General features: G+C 41.9%; 2 protein-coding genes across 3 annotated transcripts in view; one reads left to right on the forward strand and one right to left on the reverse strand.

Moving 5' to 3' along the window:
• LOC125230198 (Down syndrome cell adhesion molecule-like protein 1 homolog) overlaps nt 1-4,687 on the reverse strand; it is a 102,210-nt gene extending 97,523 nt beyond the window's left edge. For both annotated transcript variants that reach the window (XM_048135277.1, XM_048135276.1), the window contains exons 1-2: nt 4,464-4,687; nt 4,234-4,388 (exon numbers count right to left, since the gene is read on the reverse strand). In XM_048135277.1, the coding sequence (XP_047991234.1) occupies nt 4,234-4,388; nt 4,464-4,512 (204 nt within the window). In that variant the 5' untranslated portion in view covers nt 4,513-4,687. The remainder of the gene's footprint in view (nt 1-4,233; nt 4,389-4,463) is intronic.
• A 335-nt stretch (nt 4,688-5,022) lies between these two features.
• On the forward strand, nt 5,023-19,737 carry LOC125230331 (kinase suppressor of Ras 2-like). The gene is given in 21 exon segments (XM_048135461.1): nt 5,023-5,273; nt 7,906-8,040; nt 8,581-8,719; nt 9,326-9,514; nt 9,818-9,953; nt 10,517-10,618; nt 10,621-10,687; nt 11,698-11,891; nt 11,982-12,067; nt 12,391-12,524; nt 13,807-13,960; nt 14,037-14,135; nt 14,212-14,296; nt 14,366-14,464; nt 14,508-14,659; nt 15,075-15,173; nt 16,319-16,407; nt 18,656-18,832; nt 19,359-19,382; nt 19,384-19,546; nt 19,607-19,737. Coding segments are annotated over 21 exon segments (2,607 nt in total). The 5' UTR covers nt 5,023-5,120.
• Nucleotides 19,738-20,801: the final 1,064 nt, after the last annotated feature.

Here is a 20,801-nt window from a genome sequence, read left to right on the forward strand (position 1 = left end):
CATGATACCAGGACTACAATTAGTTGCTCTGCTCCGCTCCTCCTTAAATCTCTTACACATCGTAAGTACTTAACGCATAGGTACATACAATAAAAAAAAATGTTAAACATGATTGGGTCCTTGTAGTTGAGGACTGAGGGTATCTGCTGTATAAGGAGAACCTTCGCTTCTTACTGTAGGTATGATGACTGATGATAGGCATTCATGATTTTGGATGTGTTGTTGGCTGAATGGAAATTTATTTTTGTGTTTTGTATATAACTAGGACAACTAGGTCAATCAAACAATAAAACCTAACGACTAACGAACACGTATAGAATAGCTAATTAGCTACTGTGTTATTGTAAACTTCTTTTATTATATCGTGTCGAAAAATGGCGATAAAACATAACTTCAATTGAATCGCTGTCGAAATTGCCAATCCAAAAATTTAATGTCCACATTCTGAGAAAGCATACGCAAGAAACGTTAAAAATAATTGCAAGTCTCGCTACAACACTCACTCCTACAACCACTCGTAATACCATGAACTGGTGACATATGCCGGGATAAAAACCACAAACTATGCTTCATAAAAACTGCATGTCTAATGGCCAGTGTGACCAGTACGCCTCACCATGCTGATTATCCAAGATGAATACTAGTTCCTACCAGATTCAGCAAGGCCAGTCGTTCTCCTGTCTTCGACGATGCGGCTGACCATTAACAAGTCTTATTGAAACAGAATAAAGTCGAGATACGGGTGGGGAATTATGAACAATCAAAATTGGTGCGACAATTGCCCTGTTGTAAGTTTGGTTGGGGATTGGAGGTTGCAAATTATGTATGATTTATTTTATTTGTTTACTGCGCAAGGGTGTGTGTGTATTCTTCATACTAGCGCTGAGATGAGATATATTACCTACTTTGTCTAGGTTTCTTTGCATCTTGGTCTAAGCTTGTAATTTTTCGGAGTTTGTGCAAACTTCCTCTTCATCTTTTTTTCTATACATGATGACGAAAACGTTTTTTTCAAGACAGTTTAACATACTATACGGATGACGTCACGGGCGGACCCTTGGGAGAAAATAAATATTCTAGGTACATATATTTGGCGTACTTACCTACAAAGGTTTTCTGTTTAACTGAAATGTTAGGTCCACTGCCAATAAAGTTGGACCAAACAGTCCGATCTATTAGGTCAATTCCATGCGCGTGCCAAAACAAACAATACGTTATTACAAAGATCTAGGTAAAGTATTTCTAATTTGGGCTAGACAGAGGAAATGAAAGGAAAACTAATGCGCAAATATTGGCACTAAGAATTGGTGAAAACCCGAGATCCGAACCTAGCAACCTGTTTGTACGGTCAACTAATTTGAACCATAGGCCACTCTAGAACCCTGTCTTATTGACACTGTGCATTATTGGCCATAGAAGTCACTTTTGACGTTGACTGTGAAAAGGTTCTACAGTGGCATAGGATTAAAATTGGTTGACTGTACCTACCTGCGTGCCTAGTTGTAGTTAACATTGGTTGGTTTGTAAAATCAGGAAAGCCTTAGTCTATTTTTGTATGTACTTGAAATTATCATTGAAAAGCCTACAAAAACGTGTTTCCATTATAATTATTCATAATAACACTAATGAGTATAAATTGAAATAGAAAGAAAAAGTGTCAAGACTGCCGTTGGCCGAGTCGGGAATCGAACCTGAGTCTTCAGTTTACGCGGGTTCAATCCCCACTGAATGGCCACAATTTTTGTGTTTTAATCATGTTGTTAGTGGTGTCACTAACAACGCAATATCATTATATTCTCGCAGCAACAATTGACACTGAAGAAAATTTATGTTCATTGGCGGAAATGAAGTAAATGCTGGTACCGTTTATCGCCGTCCGATTGATTCCGCTGCTAAAAAAAGATCAAATACTACAACTAGATTTATGGTTGTTTGTTTAATGTTGATTTAGATGGAAGTGTTTTCGCAGTGCAACTAGAGCAACACGATAACTAGCTAATGTAGGTAGAGTCGTATTAGGACAAGTGCGAACTGTGACGTGTCGTTGGATCACACGTATTTAATCAGAATAGCTAATATGATTATATCTAAATTTCTAAATATGATTTTATTGTAAAGAAACTAGACAACGTAGAGATAATATTGTTCCATTGGAGTATGATTGAGGATTCACGATCACATGACATGTACTCGTAAAATATGCCGTATTTACGCAACGCAAGCAATGTGAGATTCTGCCTACAAGTGTGTAATGCAAAAGAAGCAACAGTATTACGCTGAGAACAGCATACTCATCTAGTGTGGCCTGGTTTTAAGGCACATTGAGCAACAGATCTTTGTCTTTGATTCTTGGTGTGCTTAATATTCAGCACGACTAGAGCGGCCGTCATCATGTGGCCAAATCTTATGGAGTCAAATAAGTTTCAACGGTTGCCGCTAGCATTCATGTTAGGTCCATATTTACCTACGTGTATTTGTGACAATCAGCGCGACTCTTTCACACACCATGCCAATAGATATACTAGTAGGTATCCTACTCGTATTATATACAGTACGGCGATAGTTTAAACTGTATGCTGTACGACGAAGACATAAAAACAATAGCTCCTGTCAAACACCCACGCACCAAATTACCCAATCGAGGACAGCTTATGGCGTCGTAAAGCGAATTGGCTATGTCTTCATTTGGTCGCTATTACTGAGGTGACATTACAATTGCTTGAACAGTAGGCCTAGCACATGATGGCCGCGAGAGTATGTCGCCGCGAGATAGATCACAAGTCTTCTTCTAACTATATCAATGACATAAGGACAGATAGTCTATCTCGCGGCGACATACTCTCACGGCAATCCTGTGCTAACCCTGCCGGGCAGGGACTGTAAACAAGTATTGAGCAAAAACATTTTTACGTTGCCGCTTGTCTTCATCATCATCATCGTCCCGTTATCGCCCACTGCTGAGCATAAGCCACTCTTCTAGTCCGCCACTTGTCCCGGTCCTGAGCTAATCTCATGCAGTTGTGACCCGTATGACTTGGGTGGCTTAAACGCTACAGTGCCCAGAAAAGGACTCTTCGGTTGAACCTTTGAAGGGTGCGTGAATTGCCGTTATGACTTCATTTGGACGTCAGGACATCACCCATTAAGAGCAGCACGTCAACCTCCCAGGTCCTGAGCTAGTCTTACAGCTGCTATTATTATATAGCCTTGTTTTCCATATTCATTTCTTATACTAAAGTTAGTGCAATGTATTATTTTTATAAATTAGTATGGATCTCTCTTTGGGTGAAGGCCTCCCCCAGTTTTTTACAGCTTTCTCTATCTTTTCCTGTCCTAATTCATTGGATCACAGTTGCTATAAGGTTGATTATCTTACTATTTTTTTTTATGTATAATCAACCTTGAAGCAGAATGGATTTACCCAAGTTATAAATTAAACAACACAAATGCAGAGTTAGCTTGGTCAGACTCTAGCACTTAACTGTGAACTTAAGCTGTTTACTTGAAAATAATAAAGAATGAAATATAATTGTTAAGCCTAAAAGCCATTTTACATAAAGATGGACATTGATTTATTTATTTCCATTACAATACACACAATGTAAATTACACATTTTTCATTCATAACATAACAATCCATTAATATAATAAACTCATATATTTGTTCAAGTGCTAAATAGACACCAGAACAGCTCTACTCAATGGGCCTGAGTATGGTTTTCTATATTTTGAACTAAAAACAATATGCCTAATTGAGACTTTATGTCTTTGATATTAAGTTTATGAATTATAAATTGAACAATGTGGAAGAATGCTCTCAATATGAATGAAAATATGGACTGTATTTTGTTTGTGAATATGATTTGGCAGATTGTTTTTTATTTGCAAACTGAATCAACATTGCATCTTGATGTACATGTGGAATCAAATGAGCTCTTGGAATTTATGGCTTTTTTATTATTTTCAAACTGGTTGTATTTTAGTGCAGCCTGTTTACTTGTTAATCTGGTTTTGGTTTCTTGTTTTTTTAGTTAATAAAGTTAAGGAAAATAATTAATTGTGTTGGATATTTGTTGTAAATATTTGTCAACTGCAATTGCATTTTGACCTAAAAAATCTGGTCCATTTGGTATGTTAGGAATTTACTAGCTGTTGGTAAACTTTTTATTTAAAAAAAAATAAGTGGTTCAAATAAATCCAGTTGGAATCTTACATAACAAGCAGTAAACTTACCAGGACTTCATGGTGCGTGCGGTTGCCCTTGTGCACCCACTGCACGTTCTGCGGCGCCAGAGTCAGCAGCCCGCCGCACGGGATCGTCACGTTCGTCCCCTTGTCCACCGCCACCTCGCGCGCCGCCAGATCCTCGCTCGCCGCTCCACCAGACACTTCACAAAACACTCGGAAAATTAACAATACTATCATACTTTACGGTCAAGGCCTAACTCAATTTAAATATTTACCTTCTATTCCGAGACAGAACAGAGGAAACAGTATGCGCTCGAGATACATTCTACTGTGCCTACATCTATGTACCTAGTGAAAACAAAATTTCAGGCTCTACCTAGTGGAAAGTAAAAAATATTTTTTGTACTATCTAATTATTTACATCACACAGAATTTAATTAAACGACGGAAGGCGAAAAAATAGGAAACTAATCTCACAACAAACGTCTTCACTTCATTGATGAAAGTCATAGACTAAAAAAATAAATAATCTCTAAGCATAGACAAATTTTGTTTGACAGATTCATTTCTTTATTTCAGCGCCATCTAGTGCAAACTTACGGTATGTGCATTTTATCACTGCTTTTGTGTCACACACATTTTATTTCTTTCATTAATATTGTTTTACGAGATATTAATAAATAAATTTGGACTATTTTTAATTATATGCAAATAAAAATATTTTTTGATAACGGGTGACAACTGTCAAAATTGTAGTCCGTGGTTTGACAGCGCATAGACAAAAATATAGATTTTCTACGGATATGGCCGCGTATCGGCAATACAACACTGCAATGTTTTGTATAATCATTTTTTAAAATGTATAAAGTGTTTTTTTTATTATAGTGACTAGTACTGACTAGCAGATTGTGTATAGTGCTGTGATATTTGTAATGGATATAGACGAGAGCGAAATAAGAGATGCAATCGAGATGGTAGAGACTCTCCAGTCCATGATCGACGTTGCAGCTGAAAGACTCGAGGGTCTGAGGACGCAATGCTCCACGAGCGCGGGGCTGACGCAGCAGGAGATCCGGACGTTGGAGGTAAGGCTCGGCGGCGGGAGTCCGCAGGGACCGGGCGCCTGCCCTTGAAATTATTACGGGGACCCGGGATTCAAGGACGTCGTTGCTCTCAAGGCCTCCAACGTACAGTTCAATGCCGACGTAGAAAGCGGCCTTGTTGCGTATTCCCGGCCGCCTTGAGCGTAGCCCTGACCTGTTTATGCAACACAATACATCATATCTTTTGCAAACATGGGAAATTTGAAAAACAATCACATACAATAACTTTTTATACATTCTATTGAATGCAGATTGCAGATTATTGTCTCAAAATAGTGAGACATGTTAGATAAGTGGGAAATGTGTGGCCTACCTCCAGTTGCTGATAAGATTATGAACATTACATCTCACAGGTGTGATAACTGATATCATTTTGTGGATTTACATGATTGCACATTTTTGGGAAATACCTGTAAATTGTTTGTTCTGATTGTGATAGTTAAACTGATGATATGAGGCTATATTAAATAAATGATAAATAAATTTATCTTAAATAGAAAAACATATAAAAAAATCTATTTAGATTTTTTTTAATTTTTTACTGGGTAGTCATAATAAGAAATTGTATAATGCTATCTTTCACTTACTTAAACAATAATTTCATGTAAGGACCATTATGAATATTATGATAAGATTCAGACTGCATGCAATTTCTAACTTTGATCAAGTGTTCCTTATGAAGTAACACCTTTTGAATTATTTTATTTATTTATTTAAGCTTTATTATTCTACAGAAAGATTTTCTTTTCTTTTAATTTAGTTTTTATTGTTGATTTTATTCTGTAGACCCCTTCTGGGTAAAAGCCTCCTCCAGCCGTTTCCATTTTATTTTATCTTTTGCCATGCTTTGCCATTCCTTGCCTGCAGTAGCCACAATGTCATCCTGCCACCTGGATAGTGGATGACCTCTCTTTCTTGATCCCTGTGGTCCTTTCCACTTTGTAACCTTTCCTGTCCACCTGTCATTGTTTAGCCTTGCTACACACAAATACACCTTTTGAATTACAGACTGACAAATAGTTGGCTCTTACTTGAAAGAATTAGCTATGTACTTATTATTTGTGTGAACAGTAATTTTACTGTACACAATAATAAATGTTAACCCTTTAACGGGCAAGACTCAAAAAAATCGTGAGTTCAAACCTCATCGCCATCCTGTAGTACTAAAAATTCTCTACAAGAAAAAAATACAAAAAGATAGTCATACAGGGTGGTCTTTTTTGAGACCGGTGCCCTATAAAGGGTTAAATTGACCTGTTATCCTCAGGGTACATGTATGTTCAGCCTAGTCGAAATGTCAATAATTGCACTATGGCCCAAAAGCCCGATCTAGTGAGACAAAAAGGGTCAGTTTACTATCAAAAACGATTGCATCTCTGAGATTACGATTCCGTTGACCATTTTGCACGCAACAATAATTGATAATTTATCTTGAAGTAGTGAAGAATTGAATGGCATGTAGATGATAAAGAATAAAGAAAAGGATTTAAAATATAATTACAGACAGCTATAAAAAGAAATATGTCCTATCAAAACTTAAAAACAGAAAGCAAAGAGAATGTGCAAATAATATTATAGCTTTCTCTGAGATGCATTGAAGCAGGGAGAAATGGAAGTCTTGTTCTGCTTGAGAGAGTTGAGAGTGTATGTGTTTCTGCTTTCTACCATTTTTAATTACTAAGATTTCAGCTGTGCCTAATGCCCCTAATGGTTACTTAAAAATATTAATGATATTTTTTTAATATTAAATTTAAGAATACTATGTTTATTCCTCTGTATTATTTTTTGTTGCATGCATTGTGTCCTTAAAAGTAGGTACCTAATTATAGTTCTTTTGTGTTTGTAATTTTGCACCGCCTACAACTTCTCTGCTTTGCGTAAAGGTTTACTGGTAGAGAATGCCTTATGGCATTAAGTTCGCCTATTGTACATTGTGTTTCTTTGTTCAATAAAGATTAAATAAATACTTCTATTATCAATATTTAGATGGCTGGCAGTCCTCAACTGTGCGTTACTCCAGAAAACTCCTGCCTTGCACAGCTTAACTGTGGAATGAATTTCCGGACCAATATGACCTTCAAACCTTCAAGAAAAGAGTGTACACCCATCTTAAAGGCCGGCAATGCACCTCCAACACTTCTGGTGTTTCAAGTGACCATGGGCAGCAGTGATCGCTTACCATCAGGCGACCTGTCTGCTTGTTTGCCTCCTATCCCATTAAAAAAAAGTTCAAAAACTAGACTGTAACTATTTGTTAATCAAATAATCATACTAATTATAATTTCATAAGACAATCTGTTATAAGAGTACAGTCTGAGAAAAAAAATGTGCTTGGGGAAATATGGGAGCCAAAACACCACTGTGTGTACCACTAACATGTGGTCATGATTATCTACTATTATGTGGTGAGGTTTCACCTGAAGAAGCCCAGCAGCTAAACAGCACTGCATATTGTAGTAACTGAATTGTCAAATATAAATTACATTAAAATAAAATGTATAATTGTACAGCCACGCACACTTTGTAGTGTGAAATTGTCTTATAGTAACATACACATTTTACATCTCTTTTGATTTAATGATATCTTCTTAAATTTATTATTTGTTGTCTTCAGGGCAAGCTGCTGAAGCATTTCGCGAAACAGCTGAAGATCAAGGAGCGCTTCGAAGAAATCCTTCCCCAGTTGAATGACATCCCCTGTTTGCGGCAATGGCTACGAGTGGTTGGTCTCAGTGAACAAGCCATACAGGTTAATATGACAGTTATGTGGACAGGAGTAACCAGCTTTGGTGTTTATAAATACTTACTACTAAAAAATTAAAATTTTGAAAGAACCCCCGATGACATAGTAGACCGATTTTCATGAAACATGGCTAAGAACACTCCCGACTAACTCAGCTTTCAGACAAAAAAAAACTAAATCTAAATCGGTTCATCCGTTTGGGAGCTACGATGCCACAGACAGACACACACACAGACAGACAGACACGTCAAACTTATAACATCCCATTTTTTGCGTCAGGGGTTAAAAAAAAAATAAAGACAGCTGCAGAAATTTTAGTCCAAAATTCTCAATAATCAATTAAAAGTCTCATACAAACCTAAAATTTTAAACCTTAAAAAGATTCCAATAAGATTCCACTTCACACCGTTTTTGCTCGTCCGTAATTCAACTCTAGTACTTTCAGTGAAAATGGCTGTGATAGACAACGTACGTGACATAATCCTACGATTACGTTTTTCCTTTCAAGAAACAGAACCTCAAAATCGTGGTCATTATTGTTTACAGCAAATATGCCTCCGAGTATCAACCCTGGATTCGCTCCGAGACCGTTCGGATTCCGAGCTACGCGGCTGGCTAGTTTCCGTGCGGGAGGAAGAATGGAAACGGTTGTGTCGAGCTATGAACCGACTAAGAGCTTATACCGGTAGGTTTTCGCCAAAATAAACGGTACAATAGAAGAATACTGTTCAGTAAATGTCTAAATTTATTACACACGACAACAGAAATAATACTTTTTTTTTTATACTACGTCGGTGGCAAACAAGCGTACGGTCCGCCTGATGGAAAGCGGTCACCGTAACCTATGGACGCCTGCAACTCAAACAGTGTCACATGCGCGTTGCCACCCTATTAGACACTTGTACATTCCCTTTTGCTGTGTTACGTACGCAGCAAAAAGGAGTGCACAAGTTCTAAGGAGGGTTTGGCTTGCCGACGACTCAAAGGACAATAGACGGAACAAGTTACTTCCGTAAGTCCTCCCGTCATCAGCACACCGCACCCTCGTTGAGCTCTGGCAGCCTTACTCATCGACAGGAACACAACACTATGAGTAGGGTCTAGTGCTATTTGGCTGCGGTCTTCTGTAAGGCGGAGGTGCTTCCCCAGTTGGGCTCTGCTCTAGATTCGAGCGAGACGATATCCGTTGTGCTGTACCATACCACACAAAGCGGAATATCATTCGCTATGCCCTACCTCCTATTATACTTTAGAATTGAAAAGGTTTCTTAAAACATCATTATTTTTACAGACGCCTTAAATCGTGGCGAGGCGGAAGCGGAAATCCAACTGTATTGGGATTCCTGGGATCGGAACCGGCAAGAATGGGAGCGGACAAGATTAGAATGGGAACGAAGTCAACAGTGGCGAGGGTCACCTAGAGCTCGCATGAGACAACGAGGTTCCGTGCCTAGCGATCCTGACAACACGCCGCGAAAAGGTGAGCCGCACTAAGGGCCAGTTGCATCAACCACAGTTAAGTCCTGTGATGTGAGGGGTCACATCTAGCGTCTACACGTTCGCGAGATGCTAAATGTGGGGGGCCCTAAACAGTCTGTCACTGTTGAAGCGTTCGCCAAGATCTCTGCTGCGTTATGTTATGTTGACCTGTTTGAAAGGTCCTCAAAAATATATGGCAATAGAGAGTATAGAGATATGTTCAAGCATCACTTTCGATCTTGGAATTTTTGATATTAGGATATTCTTATCATGGCAACACCCTAATAACAATTGTTTCTTTCAGTTGGCAAATCACCTAGGACACCTCTAAACAAACGGAAGGAGAACTCCCACCTACCGGCTCCTACGAACCTCACCAAGTCGCGATCGCACGAGAGCCAACTCGCTGTGAGACCTGACGAGGCGGGACCGGACGTTAGGTAAGAAGGAATACTAATATAAAGAAGAATGAAGTAATATTTCAGTAGGAAAGTTATTTAGGATATTTTTAAACAAACGGAAGGAGAACTCTCATCTATTAGTGCCGATGAACCTTATCAAGTCGCGATCGCATGAAAGGCAACCTGCCGCGTTACGTGGACGGGATGGTAGGTAAGAACTTTGGTAAAGGTACGAAAATCTACTGCATTTTGCAAGTGGGTTCTGTCGGTCGATGAAACTTAACCATCATAATAAAGAGGTAGCCATTTATTTAACAAATATAATTATACTTTGGATAGTTAAGAATTGATAATTTCATTTAATGTCTCGAGACGCCTGACCGGCAAGAGTGATGTCATTGTAGGTTTTTTTTAATGTTAGATCGGACGATCGCTTCAAGGCGGGCGTGACATTTTATTCTAAGGACATTGGATATTTCCGGTCTATCGAGGGTCGACAAGTCGAGTGGTTCATGTGGTATCGCTTACGCCCATCTGCGACAACGACCGTTTCTTTGAATCGTTTACTGGAACATCTTAACCAATATTATTATCGTTTACAGCGACACCCCCGGCGCGGAAGCGGCGCCCTCCACCACCGAAGCCCCCTCCCCCCGCCCGCCTCCCCCGCGTGCCCCCTCGCCCGCGCCGCGCCCCGCCTCCCCGCGCCCGAGCCGCCGCACGAGCGCGTCGCAGACTACCCGCCTACACCTGCAAGAGACCCCAGCATCAGCGTGAGTACTAGCGCCTAGGTTTCTCTAGCAAAACGCAAGGTGCTATCCGGAGACACTCTTAGCGTGGTGTTACCCTCCGTAGAAGCTGCCGCATCCCCGTTAGTACCTCCATGACGGCCCGGCCACGTCATCGGTCTCAGCACGACAGCGGTGAGCGAGCGGCGGCCATACATTGGAGCGAGACACGACGCTGGGACTCTTCATTCGCACGTACGGCTGTCGCGCTCGGACCGCTGTCGTGGCCGGGCCGTGACGGCTGTGCGGCCCGCGCCCGAGCGACCCCGCGAGTCCGAATACTCCTATCTGGCGACACACGGCTTCCCCTTCGTCAGCCCCTTGTTTCGGTCTAGAAACTCGCGCTCGCCATACGACCTTTTGTTCTCGCAGGGTTAGCACATTGAAGGGGGACTCGGATTGCCCGGTTTTAGTATTCCAGCCGGTACGTCTATTTGTTCCCCCTGTAACGAAATATGCCTTTCGTCGACGTAAGCGGGCACCCCTACTGGCGATACCGGCTGCACAACGCGTGTCTCGCCGCAAGTCACCGTTAATTCGTGCTCTACGATGCTCTTAATGGTGAATGAGTTTTTGGACGTTGCTCCTAATTTTGATATTCTTACGAACAGATGAGCATTTATACGTAACGAATGCCTGAGGTTTTGTGTGAGATTGGATGGCCTAGGCCTAGACCTTCATCTGCTATTTAGTATATTTAGTGTGTTGTTATATTTAAATTTGCTGTTTAATATTTAATTTTGTGTTACTTGTATGTTTATTTAAAATTCACGGTGCTATAGTTTTGCATACTGTCATACTGTGTAATTTTCTTTGTGTAAATAAATGATTGCCGCGAGATAGATCACCCGTTTCGCGCCAATCATATGCTAACCTTGCTGGATAGAAATAAGATCGGTCGACATATTTTTTTTAATTAATATTAACTTTCTCAACTTTACCTCAACAAAATACTCTGTATAGTCAATATTAAACTTTATATTCTTTCCCCACAGGGCTCTCTACCGTACAGCGTGATCGGCGCCACCCCCCGCTCCCCGCGCACACCCGTCGGCCGCTGCATGGCACACGACATCGCGCACAGATTCGCTAAAACCTTCAATATGATTGCAACTTGTGACTACTGCGACAAACAGATGTTGTTTGGGTCCGGCTTGAAGTGCAAGGAGTGCAAATTTAAATGTCACAGGTAAGCCCACAAGTCTCACAAGTTCAAAATCCTCTTAGCCTATAGTTATTAAATGAGCCTTGGTCTAATTTGTGAATTGTATTGTTGCAGAGATTGCGAGCCTAAAGTACCTCCATCGTGTGGCCTGCCCGTCGAGCTTGTCCACGCTTTTAGAGACAAAGTTAGCTTCAAAGAGAGTAAGTTCTTTTAAATTTCCTACGTTAATATATGACGGGCATATTTTATATCTTTTACTGAGAGTACTGAGACATTTAATAAATAATTTATGAGGCACACTGACAGGATAGGAATATAGAATAGGAGGATAGATGTTGCCACTGCAACTGTTGTAGATACGCCATGCCATGTGTTCCTAAGCCAGAAAAAACTCTTAAAATAAATGTGCGATTTGACAATGCGCAGCAATAGCAGGCGGTATAGTAGCGCTATCTGACGATAAAATGGCAGTATGCTTCTTCATTATGTCCCCTTGTATTAATTACAATTTTGTTGTCATCAGCTCCGTTCGGGCCTACACCCCTACTGCACCTCCTAGCGGCGGGCTCGGCCGGGTCGCCAGGCGCATCTCGCGGCTCGTTACTCGGAACCATACAGCGCACGCACCGACACAAGGAGAGGAGGCAGAAACACCCGGTAACTAACACTAGCTTCCTTTAAACTGAATCAAACTGGTGCTACGGTTGTCACTACAAGCGCTACCAGTGCTACGTTGATTCTACTACACCTCCTAGAGCCGGGCTGGGCCGGGTCGCCAGGAGCGTCACGCGGTTCTCTACTCGGCACCATACAGCGCACGCACTGACACAAGGAGAGGAGGCAGAAACACCCGGTAACTAACACTAGCTTCCTTTAAACTGAATCAAACCGGTGCTACGGTCGTCGCTACAAGCGCTACCAGTGCTACATTGATTCTACTACACCTCCTGGCGGCGGGCTCGGCCGGGTCGCCAGGGCGCGTCGCGCGGTTCTCTGCTCGGCACCATACAGCGCACGCACTGACACAGGGAGAGGAAGCAGAAACACCCGGTAACTAACACTAGCTTCCTTTAAACTGAATCAAACAGGTGCTACGGTGGTCGCTACAAGCGCTACCAGTGCTACGTTGATTCTACTACACCTCCTAGAGCCGGGCTGGGCCGGGTCGCCAGGAGCGTCACGCGGTTCTCTACTCGGCACCATACAGCGCACGCACTGACACAAGGAGAGGAGGCAGAAACACCCGGTAACTAACACTAGCTTCCTTTAAACTGAATCAAACCGGTGCTACGGTCGTCGCTACAAGCGCTACCAGTGCTACATTGATTCTACTACACCTCCTGGCGGCGGGCTCGGCCGGGTCGCCAGGCGCGTCGCGCGGTTCTCTGCTCGGCACCATACAGCGCACGCACTGACACAGGGAGAGGAAGCAGAAACACCCGGTAACTAACACTAGTTTCCTTTAAACTGAATCAAACAGGTGCTACGGTGGTCGCTACAAGCGCTACCAGTGCTACGTTGATTCTACTACACCTCCTAGGGGCGGGCTGGGCCGGGTCACCAGAAGCGTCACGCGGTTCTCTACTCGAAACCATACAGCGCACGCAACGATACAAGGAGAGGAGGCAGAAACACCCGGTAACTACTAGCTTCCTTTAAACTTAAAAACTAGATCTAACCTAATTATACACACACAGATACATAAACCTAATCTACCAAGCCCCTGCGGCAAGCGTTATGGATGCAAAAGTACCCATAACGCTTGCCGCATTACCACGTTGAACCGCGATGGATAACCTTTGTATCAGGAAGGTCCCAGAGCTAGGATCCAGACCCCTCTCCCTCAAGCGTCTTCCCACCTCCCCGAAAAATACTTTGGCCTTTGGCACTTACTACTACTTACAGTTAAGTACGGTTAGTTAAATTCGTTTTGTTGCAGGGCGACGACCTGTCGAACTCGTCGTCGTGCAACAGCTCCACGCCGTCGTCACCAGCGCTGGTGGCGCCCGCCACGCCGCACCACGCGCACCCGCCGCACCACCCGCACGCGCCGCAGCCCGCGCCGCCGCACAAGCCGCAGTTCCACTTCCCCGGTACATATACTCTGACAAGCTAGATATAGTCTGTCGAACTCGTCGTCGTGCAACAGCTCCACGCCGTCGTCACCAGCGCTGGTGGCGCCCGCCACGCCGCACCACGCGCACCCGCCGCACCACCCGCACGCGCCGCAGCCCGCGCCGCCGCACAAGCCGCAGTTCCACTTCCCCGGTACATATACTCTGACAAGCTAGATATAGTCTGTCGAACTCGTCGTCGTGCAACAGCTCCACGCCGTCGTCACCAGCGCTGGTGGCGCCCGCCACGCCGCACCACGCGCACCCGCCGCACCACCCGCACGCGCCGCAGCCCGCGCCGCCGCACAAGCCGCAGTTCCACTTCCCGGTACATATACTCTGACAAGCTAGATATAGTCTGTCGAACTCGTCGTCGTGCAACAGCTCCACGCCGTCGTCACCAGCGCTGGTGGCGCCCGCCACGCCGCACCACGCGCACCCGCCGCACCACCCGCACGCGCCGCAGCCCGCGCCGCCGCACAAGCCGCAGTTCCACTTCCCCGGTACATATACTCTGACAAGCTAGATATAGTCTGTCGAACTCGTCGTCGTGCAACAGCTCCACGCCGTCGTCACCAGCGCTGGTGGCGCCCGCCACGCCGCACCACGCGCACCCGCCGCACCACCCGCACGCGCCGCAGCCCGCGCCGCCGCACAAGCCGCAGTTCCACTTCCCCGGTACATTATGCCATAACATTTATACTATCTTGTCTCATCTCATGAAATAAAACTATGGAAACGGATTAAATCGCGTATACAATTTAGTCATACGGTTGTCCACAATATAAGGTCAATACGAATAAGTGTGTCATAAGGAGAAGTGTGTCTGGCCTCCACATTTGGTATGTTTAAACAATGATCAGTGTTAAGAGTTCAATACGTTTACTACTAATCGTGACTAGCAAGTAGCAAAAGTATGAACTTGCAAAACCACCAGTGACAATGAGTAAAACGGCCAAATGTGAAGGCCAGACACACTTCCCCTATGACACACTTAACCGTATTCTGGTTGAGCAAATAAGTAGTTAATACAAATATTCTCCCAGTCTCGAGAAAATAAAATGTAATATATAATGATTTTTTATTTATGCAGAAGTTAAGCCTCCTGTGTCAAGTCCTAACCACGTGACGCCGGCGCCGACGCCTGCTCGAATCGTCGACTTCAGTTCCGAAGTGGAGGAAATTGAACCTGGTAAGAGTTGCCGTCCTGGCCCCTTTGATGTTATGCTATCCCCACAGCATTGTTGTATTCCCCACAACAACCATCTAAGGTTGACCTCTGCCTATGACAACCCTTTGATAATTTGTTAAACTAATTTGTATTGTATTGTAAAACAAAAAAAAATCCTTCATTTCATTTTATTCCTTCTTTTGACCTCAGAAATGCTTAAGGACTGTATCGATAAGTATAAGGACAAAACAAACCTCGTCTAAATGTTGACATGTGCATAATTTTATATTATTATGTTCCGAGAGTATGATCTGAAGGTATTGGAAAGCACTATTTGATATAAGAAGGTCTAATTTTTATTTTATTTTAGAGACTTTATGGTACTTTCATTAAGGTCTAGCAAATAAATTTCGGACAACCCCTATCTGGCTTAATTTGAGAATATTTCATTGACTGTTTGTACGATTTCAACAAACAAAGGTTAATATGCTGCCAAAATATATTCTTTAAGAGTCCTCTTCATGGTTTTTCAATTGGGTACTTGCAGAATAAATGCGGTGAATTTATATAATAAAAAAAACGCTATTTTGAGCAACGTTCCGGATTGTCGTAAATTTTTGATGCAAGCAGGATGAGAGAAACAGATAAAAAAATTAGCCATAGGCCAAAGTCTAACTGACATTCACGGTGTTTGAACAGTGCCTAAACCAAATCGATATAAACAGTGTATGATAGTTAAATTCGACATCAAAGTCGGAGTTAGAGGAAGCACCATGCCACATTCTCTAAATGGCCGCCATACACAGATCCTGAACTTTATTTCTTAAAAATAACTATGGCTAGACTATGTCCAGATATTCTGCTTTGTGGATCATATGTCGTTGAGGTTCACACAGTACAATTTTTTTCGCAATCGTATCGTTTTTTACGCACTTTGTGAATTTTCTAGTAGCATTTGTCCGGAATCGTAATTGTTACTCGGGAGGATTAAGTCAATACTGTCTAAACCACTTGCTTTACGTCGAGTTTCTAGGACAAAATGTGAACCTCATTATGTGCCTTATTAAGCCTATGTCATGTTTTAAGAAAAATATAATAGCAAATAAATACGGCTACTCAAAGTTGTCCTCATACTTAACGATACAGTCTTTAGTTTTGTTTTGCAGAAGAAATGGCGGAAACGAACGACGCGCTGCAAGACTCGCTCGACGCCAATAACCAGAACCAGCCGGGCCCGTGGCCGAGGCAAAATAGCGTAAGCACATACGTTTTTCAATAAGGTACAGCGGGGCAAATCTCGACTGGACGACAATTGTAACTAATCCATTTTTTCCATTATGACACTATGATGTTGAGTTCTACATGTATCCACTGAACACGCCTACCATATATAACCGGTGGACACTCTATTTAATAATGCAAACATTGTAAAACATGGTATTTTGTACAGTTGTCAATCCAAATTTGGTCTAATTAAGAGTTAGTTATTTTGATGATCATCAAGTAAACCTTTTAACCTTCATTTAGGACATAGGGCTCTCATAAAAAGCTTGAATTTTTCATGATAGTGTCTTGTATGTACCGTATAATATCAGTAATCAAAGGAAAACTAAAACATCTTTTTTTTTACATTATTTGGTGCGCTATGAACGTTAACGCCAGGAACTTCAAACTAGTACATATATTTTCGAAGTCTCGTTTTCCTGATGTTTAAATTGCATGTCTACTTGTAAACAAGTAGTGGGCAGCGGTGTCTGTTATCTCCGGACAATAGGTACTTAGCGTGGTCACCCGATAACTGTATGATTCAGCGCCGACGCGACTCATTGAGAACTTACGATAAACATGTGTTCACATTGTGGAAATGTAGTAAATCTTTTTCGTGCGTTTTAATAAAATTTACAAGAAAAAAGAGACATCACACACATCATTTCAGATCATTTCCGGCAAATACAACTAAAAACCCCCTCTTCGTCTCCAAAACGTACTTGGATCTGTGTGCTCTTTTAGAAGCCAATGGACACACAAAACACATGTAACATTTTACTTTTACTCTCACTTAATATCTTACATCAGTCAACCAAACCAATGTTTTGTATTAATCAATATTAGTTACAAAAATAATAAAATTCTAGTTTATAAATCATCCAGAAAAATTGCTCCGTCGCAAGTGTTACGCATGTCAGAAAAATAGAATAAAAACTCGAAAAATATTGGGTCGAGTATGACCGAGCCCTTATAATTAGCGAGCCAGTAAGTTTAACTGGCGCGCGACCGTCAGTCAGTGTCAAGTCGACAATCAACGTCGTACAGTGTTGAACTATTTCGCGCAACGTCGACGGTGTATCTAAACTAAAATATGAAAGTTTTCTATGAGACTGAGCCCTTTTAAATTAGTGAAGCGTTTGACAGTCACTCTCAAGTTAACAATTTGACGTCGTAACGATATTGCTTGCCGGCGGTATTTCGGCGAATAATGTGTTTATACATTTATGTTTTTATTTTTGGCAACAAGTTTTATAATATAAGTCATGTGACTGAGCCCTTATAATTAGTGAAGCGTGCAAGTTTAACTGTTGCGCGACCGTCAGTCAGTGGCAACGTCGTACAGTAATGAACGACTTCGCGTATCGTTGGCGGTATTTCGAAGAAGTGCGTTTGTCTTTATTATTATTATACCATACACTAAAATAGCATAAAAATATTTCTTTGTCAAGTAGAAACCAGGTGGTTTAGCACAACTTGCGTTCTCGCGCGCGAGTCCATACATCAAGCGCGACTTCAAGTATGGACTCGCGTGCGAGAGTCAAGTTGTGCTAGACCGCCGGGGTTCGAAATATCCGATATTTATAATAAATATCAAAATATCGGATATTTAGGATATATATCAACTGTTGATATATATCCATTTTGTATGGAAGGCATTTCATTTTTTTGTTGCGGTATTTATGAATACTACTTTAGATAAGGAAAAATGTACAAAAAAACATAAAATTTTGTATAAAAACAGTAAAAAACACAAAAAACTAGTTTTTTTAACAATGTTACATTTTTCAAAACCATTTTTGTATTGAAATATTTATTTAAAAAAAGATATATATCGGATATTTATATCCATTGATATATATCGTCGAACCTAGCTGGATATATATCCGATGTATATCGGATATATATCTTGATATATATCCATTGATATATATCCTCGAACGCTAGTAGAAACGTCGTGCAAACTAAGCTTTTAAGCTTAGAAATAAATTAAATGACTTTGAACTCAGGTTACCGTTTCAGTGTAAAACGGTAGATGTCGCTATAACATGGATATTTATAGGCTCCTATAGTAGAAATTATTCTCTGTGTTACTTGGCGTCTTGATAGCTCAGATGCAGGGGCACTGGGCATCGCTCCAGTGGTCGTGGGTGTGAGTCCCAACTCCCAAGATAGTGAATTTGACCACTTTTAATTTGTCTCTTAGCCTTTCATTAATATTCTTCATCTCTTTCCAGTTATCACTAAAAGAATGGGACATTCCCTACGATGAACTGATACTACTGGACGTCATTGGCAAAGGACGTTTCGGTACTGTCTACCGGGGGTGTTGGCACGGCGCGGTTGCGGTTAAACTGTTGCACGTTCAAGCCCTCTCCGACCATGCCATACCTCTAGACACCTTCAAGCATGAGGTAAGCCTTGATTTCATTGATTTAGAGGCTCTGTGATCTTGGGAACTCAGTTTAGAGCTTATTCAACATAGTATAGCCATGAATGGTAGGTTACAAAAGCTTTAAAATGGTATGGACAAAGAATCTAATGTATAGATCTTTTTTTTGTGTTAAAGGAGGAAAAAAGTATTTAAGTTGCATGCCCATGCATATAAAAAGGAAAACATCGTGAGGGAACCGGACTAATTCCAATAAGGCCTAGTTAGGCCTTCGGGTTGGAAAGGTCAGATAGCAGTCGCTTTCGTAAAACTAGTGCCTATGCCAAATCATGGGATTAGTTGTCAAAGCGGACCCCAGGCTGCCATGAGCTGTGACAAATGCCGGGATAATGCAAGGAGGATGATGATGTGTATATAAATAATAGCTAAAAATTGAGAAATTTCAAAACCGTTTCCATTGCTGTCTTAGCAACCTCATTATTTTAAAAATATATTTGCTTTTTAAGGACCCCTCAAAGTGGCTTTGAATAACTTCAGCTTCCTTCCAGGTGGCAACATTCCGTAAAACCCTGCCACGAGAACCTCGTCCTCTTCATGGGAGCGTGTATGAAGCCGCCGCGACTCGCCATCGTGACGTCACTCTGCGGCGGCATGACGCTACACATGCACATCCACCTGAGGAAGGACAAGTTCAACCCTAACAAGAGCCTTAGTATAGCGCAGCAAGATAACACAGGTAGATGTCTTGTAACATACATTGCAGTTATATGGTTTTCTTAGTGTGACTCTGCAACAGTGATGTCACTGTGCGGCGGCATGACGCTACATATGCACATCCACTTGAGGAAGGACAAGTTTAACCCCAACAAGAGCCTTAGTATAGTGCAGCAGATAACACAGGTAAATGGTCTTGTTATAGACTTGTAGCATACATTGCGGTTATATGGTTTTCTTAGTTTGACTCGCCATAAGTGACGGTGTACTCTGCGGCGGCATAACGCTACACAGGCACATCCACCTGAGAAAGGACACGTTCAACCTCAACAAGAGCCTTAGTATAGCTTAGCTAACACAGGTATATGGTTTTGTTAGTCTCACTTGTAGCATATATTCAGTTATATCGTTTTCTTTGACTCTGCCAAAGTGACGTCACGGCAGGGCGCTATACATGAATATCCAAAAGGACAATTTAAATTCAATCAAGAGTCTATAGAGCACAGATTTAGTGCGAAAGGGTTCCTTCGTATTTTTCCGCAAACGTTCATATTTGTCATGCTTGTTCCGTCAATGTCAGTACATCTTTTTTTTTTATGGGATAGGGAGGCAAACGAGCAGACAGGTCGCCTGATGGTAAGCGATCACCGTTGCCCATGGACGCCCGAAACACCAGGAGGTGCGTTGCCGGCCTTTAAGATGGGTGTACGCTCTTTTCTTTTGAAGATTTGTACCGAGACTGACTGAAATAGCATGACACGTTCGTACGTTTCGTAACAATACGAAGGCAAATCTTTTCGCGCTTTTCTGTAAGAGTATAAGTGCAGCAGATATCGCAGGTATATGGTGTTAGTCTCTTGTATCAGATAACGCAGGTATATGGTTTGTTAGTCTGAGGTCGCGGGTTTGAACTGACGGCTCGTACCATTGTTTTTTGGAACTTGTTTGCGAAATGTCATTTGATATTTACCAGGTGCTTTTCGGTGAAGGAAAGATTGTGAGGAAACCGGACTAATCCCAATAAGGCCTAGTTACCCTTCGGGATGGAAGTTCAGATGGCAGTTGCTTTTGTAGTCTTGGGATTAGTTGTCAAAGCGGGACCCTGTGGCTCCCATGATCCATGGGTGACAAGTGCCGGTATAACGCTGGGAGGATGATGATGATGAGTCTGACTTGAAGCAGATAACGCAGGTGTCGCAGGTATATGGTTTTGTTTGATAAATAGAGAGCGCCAAACTGAGCGCCATCTGTACTTGAAAAACGTCGTACGATACGCA

Source organism: Leguminivora glycinivorella, chromosome 10 (assembly GCF_023078275.1).
Source record: "Leguminivora glycinivorella isolate SPB_JAAS2020 chromosome 10, LegGlyc_1.1, whole genome shotgun sequence".
Taxonomy (NCBI): domain Eukaryota; kingdom Metazoa; phylum Arthropoda; class Insecta; order Lepidoptera; family Tortricidae; genus Leguminivora; species Leguminivora glycinivorella.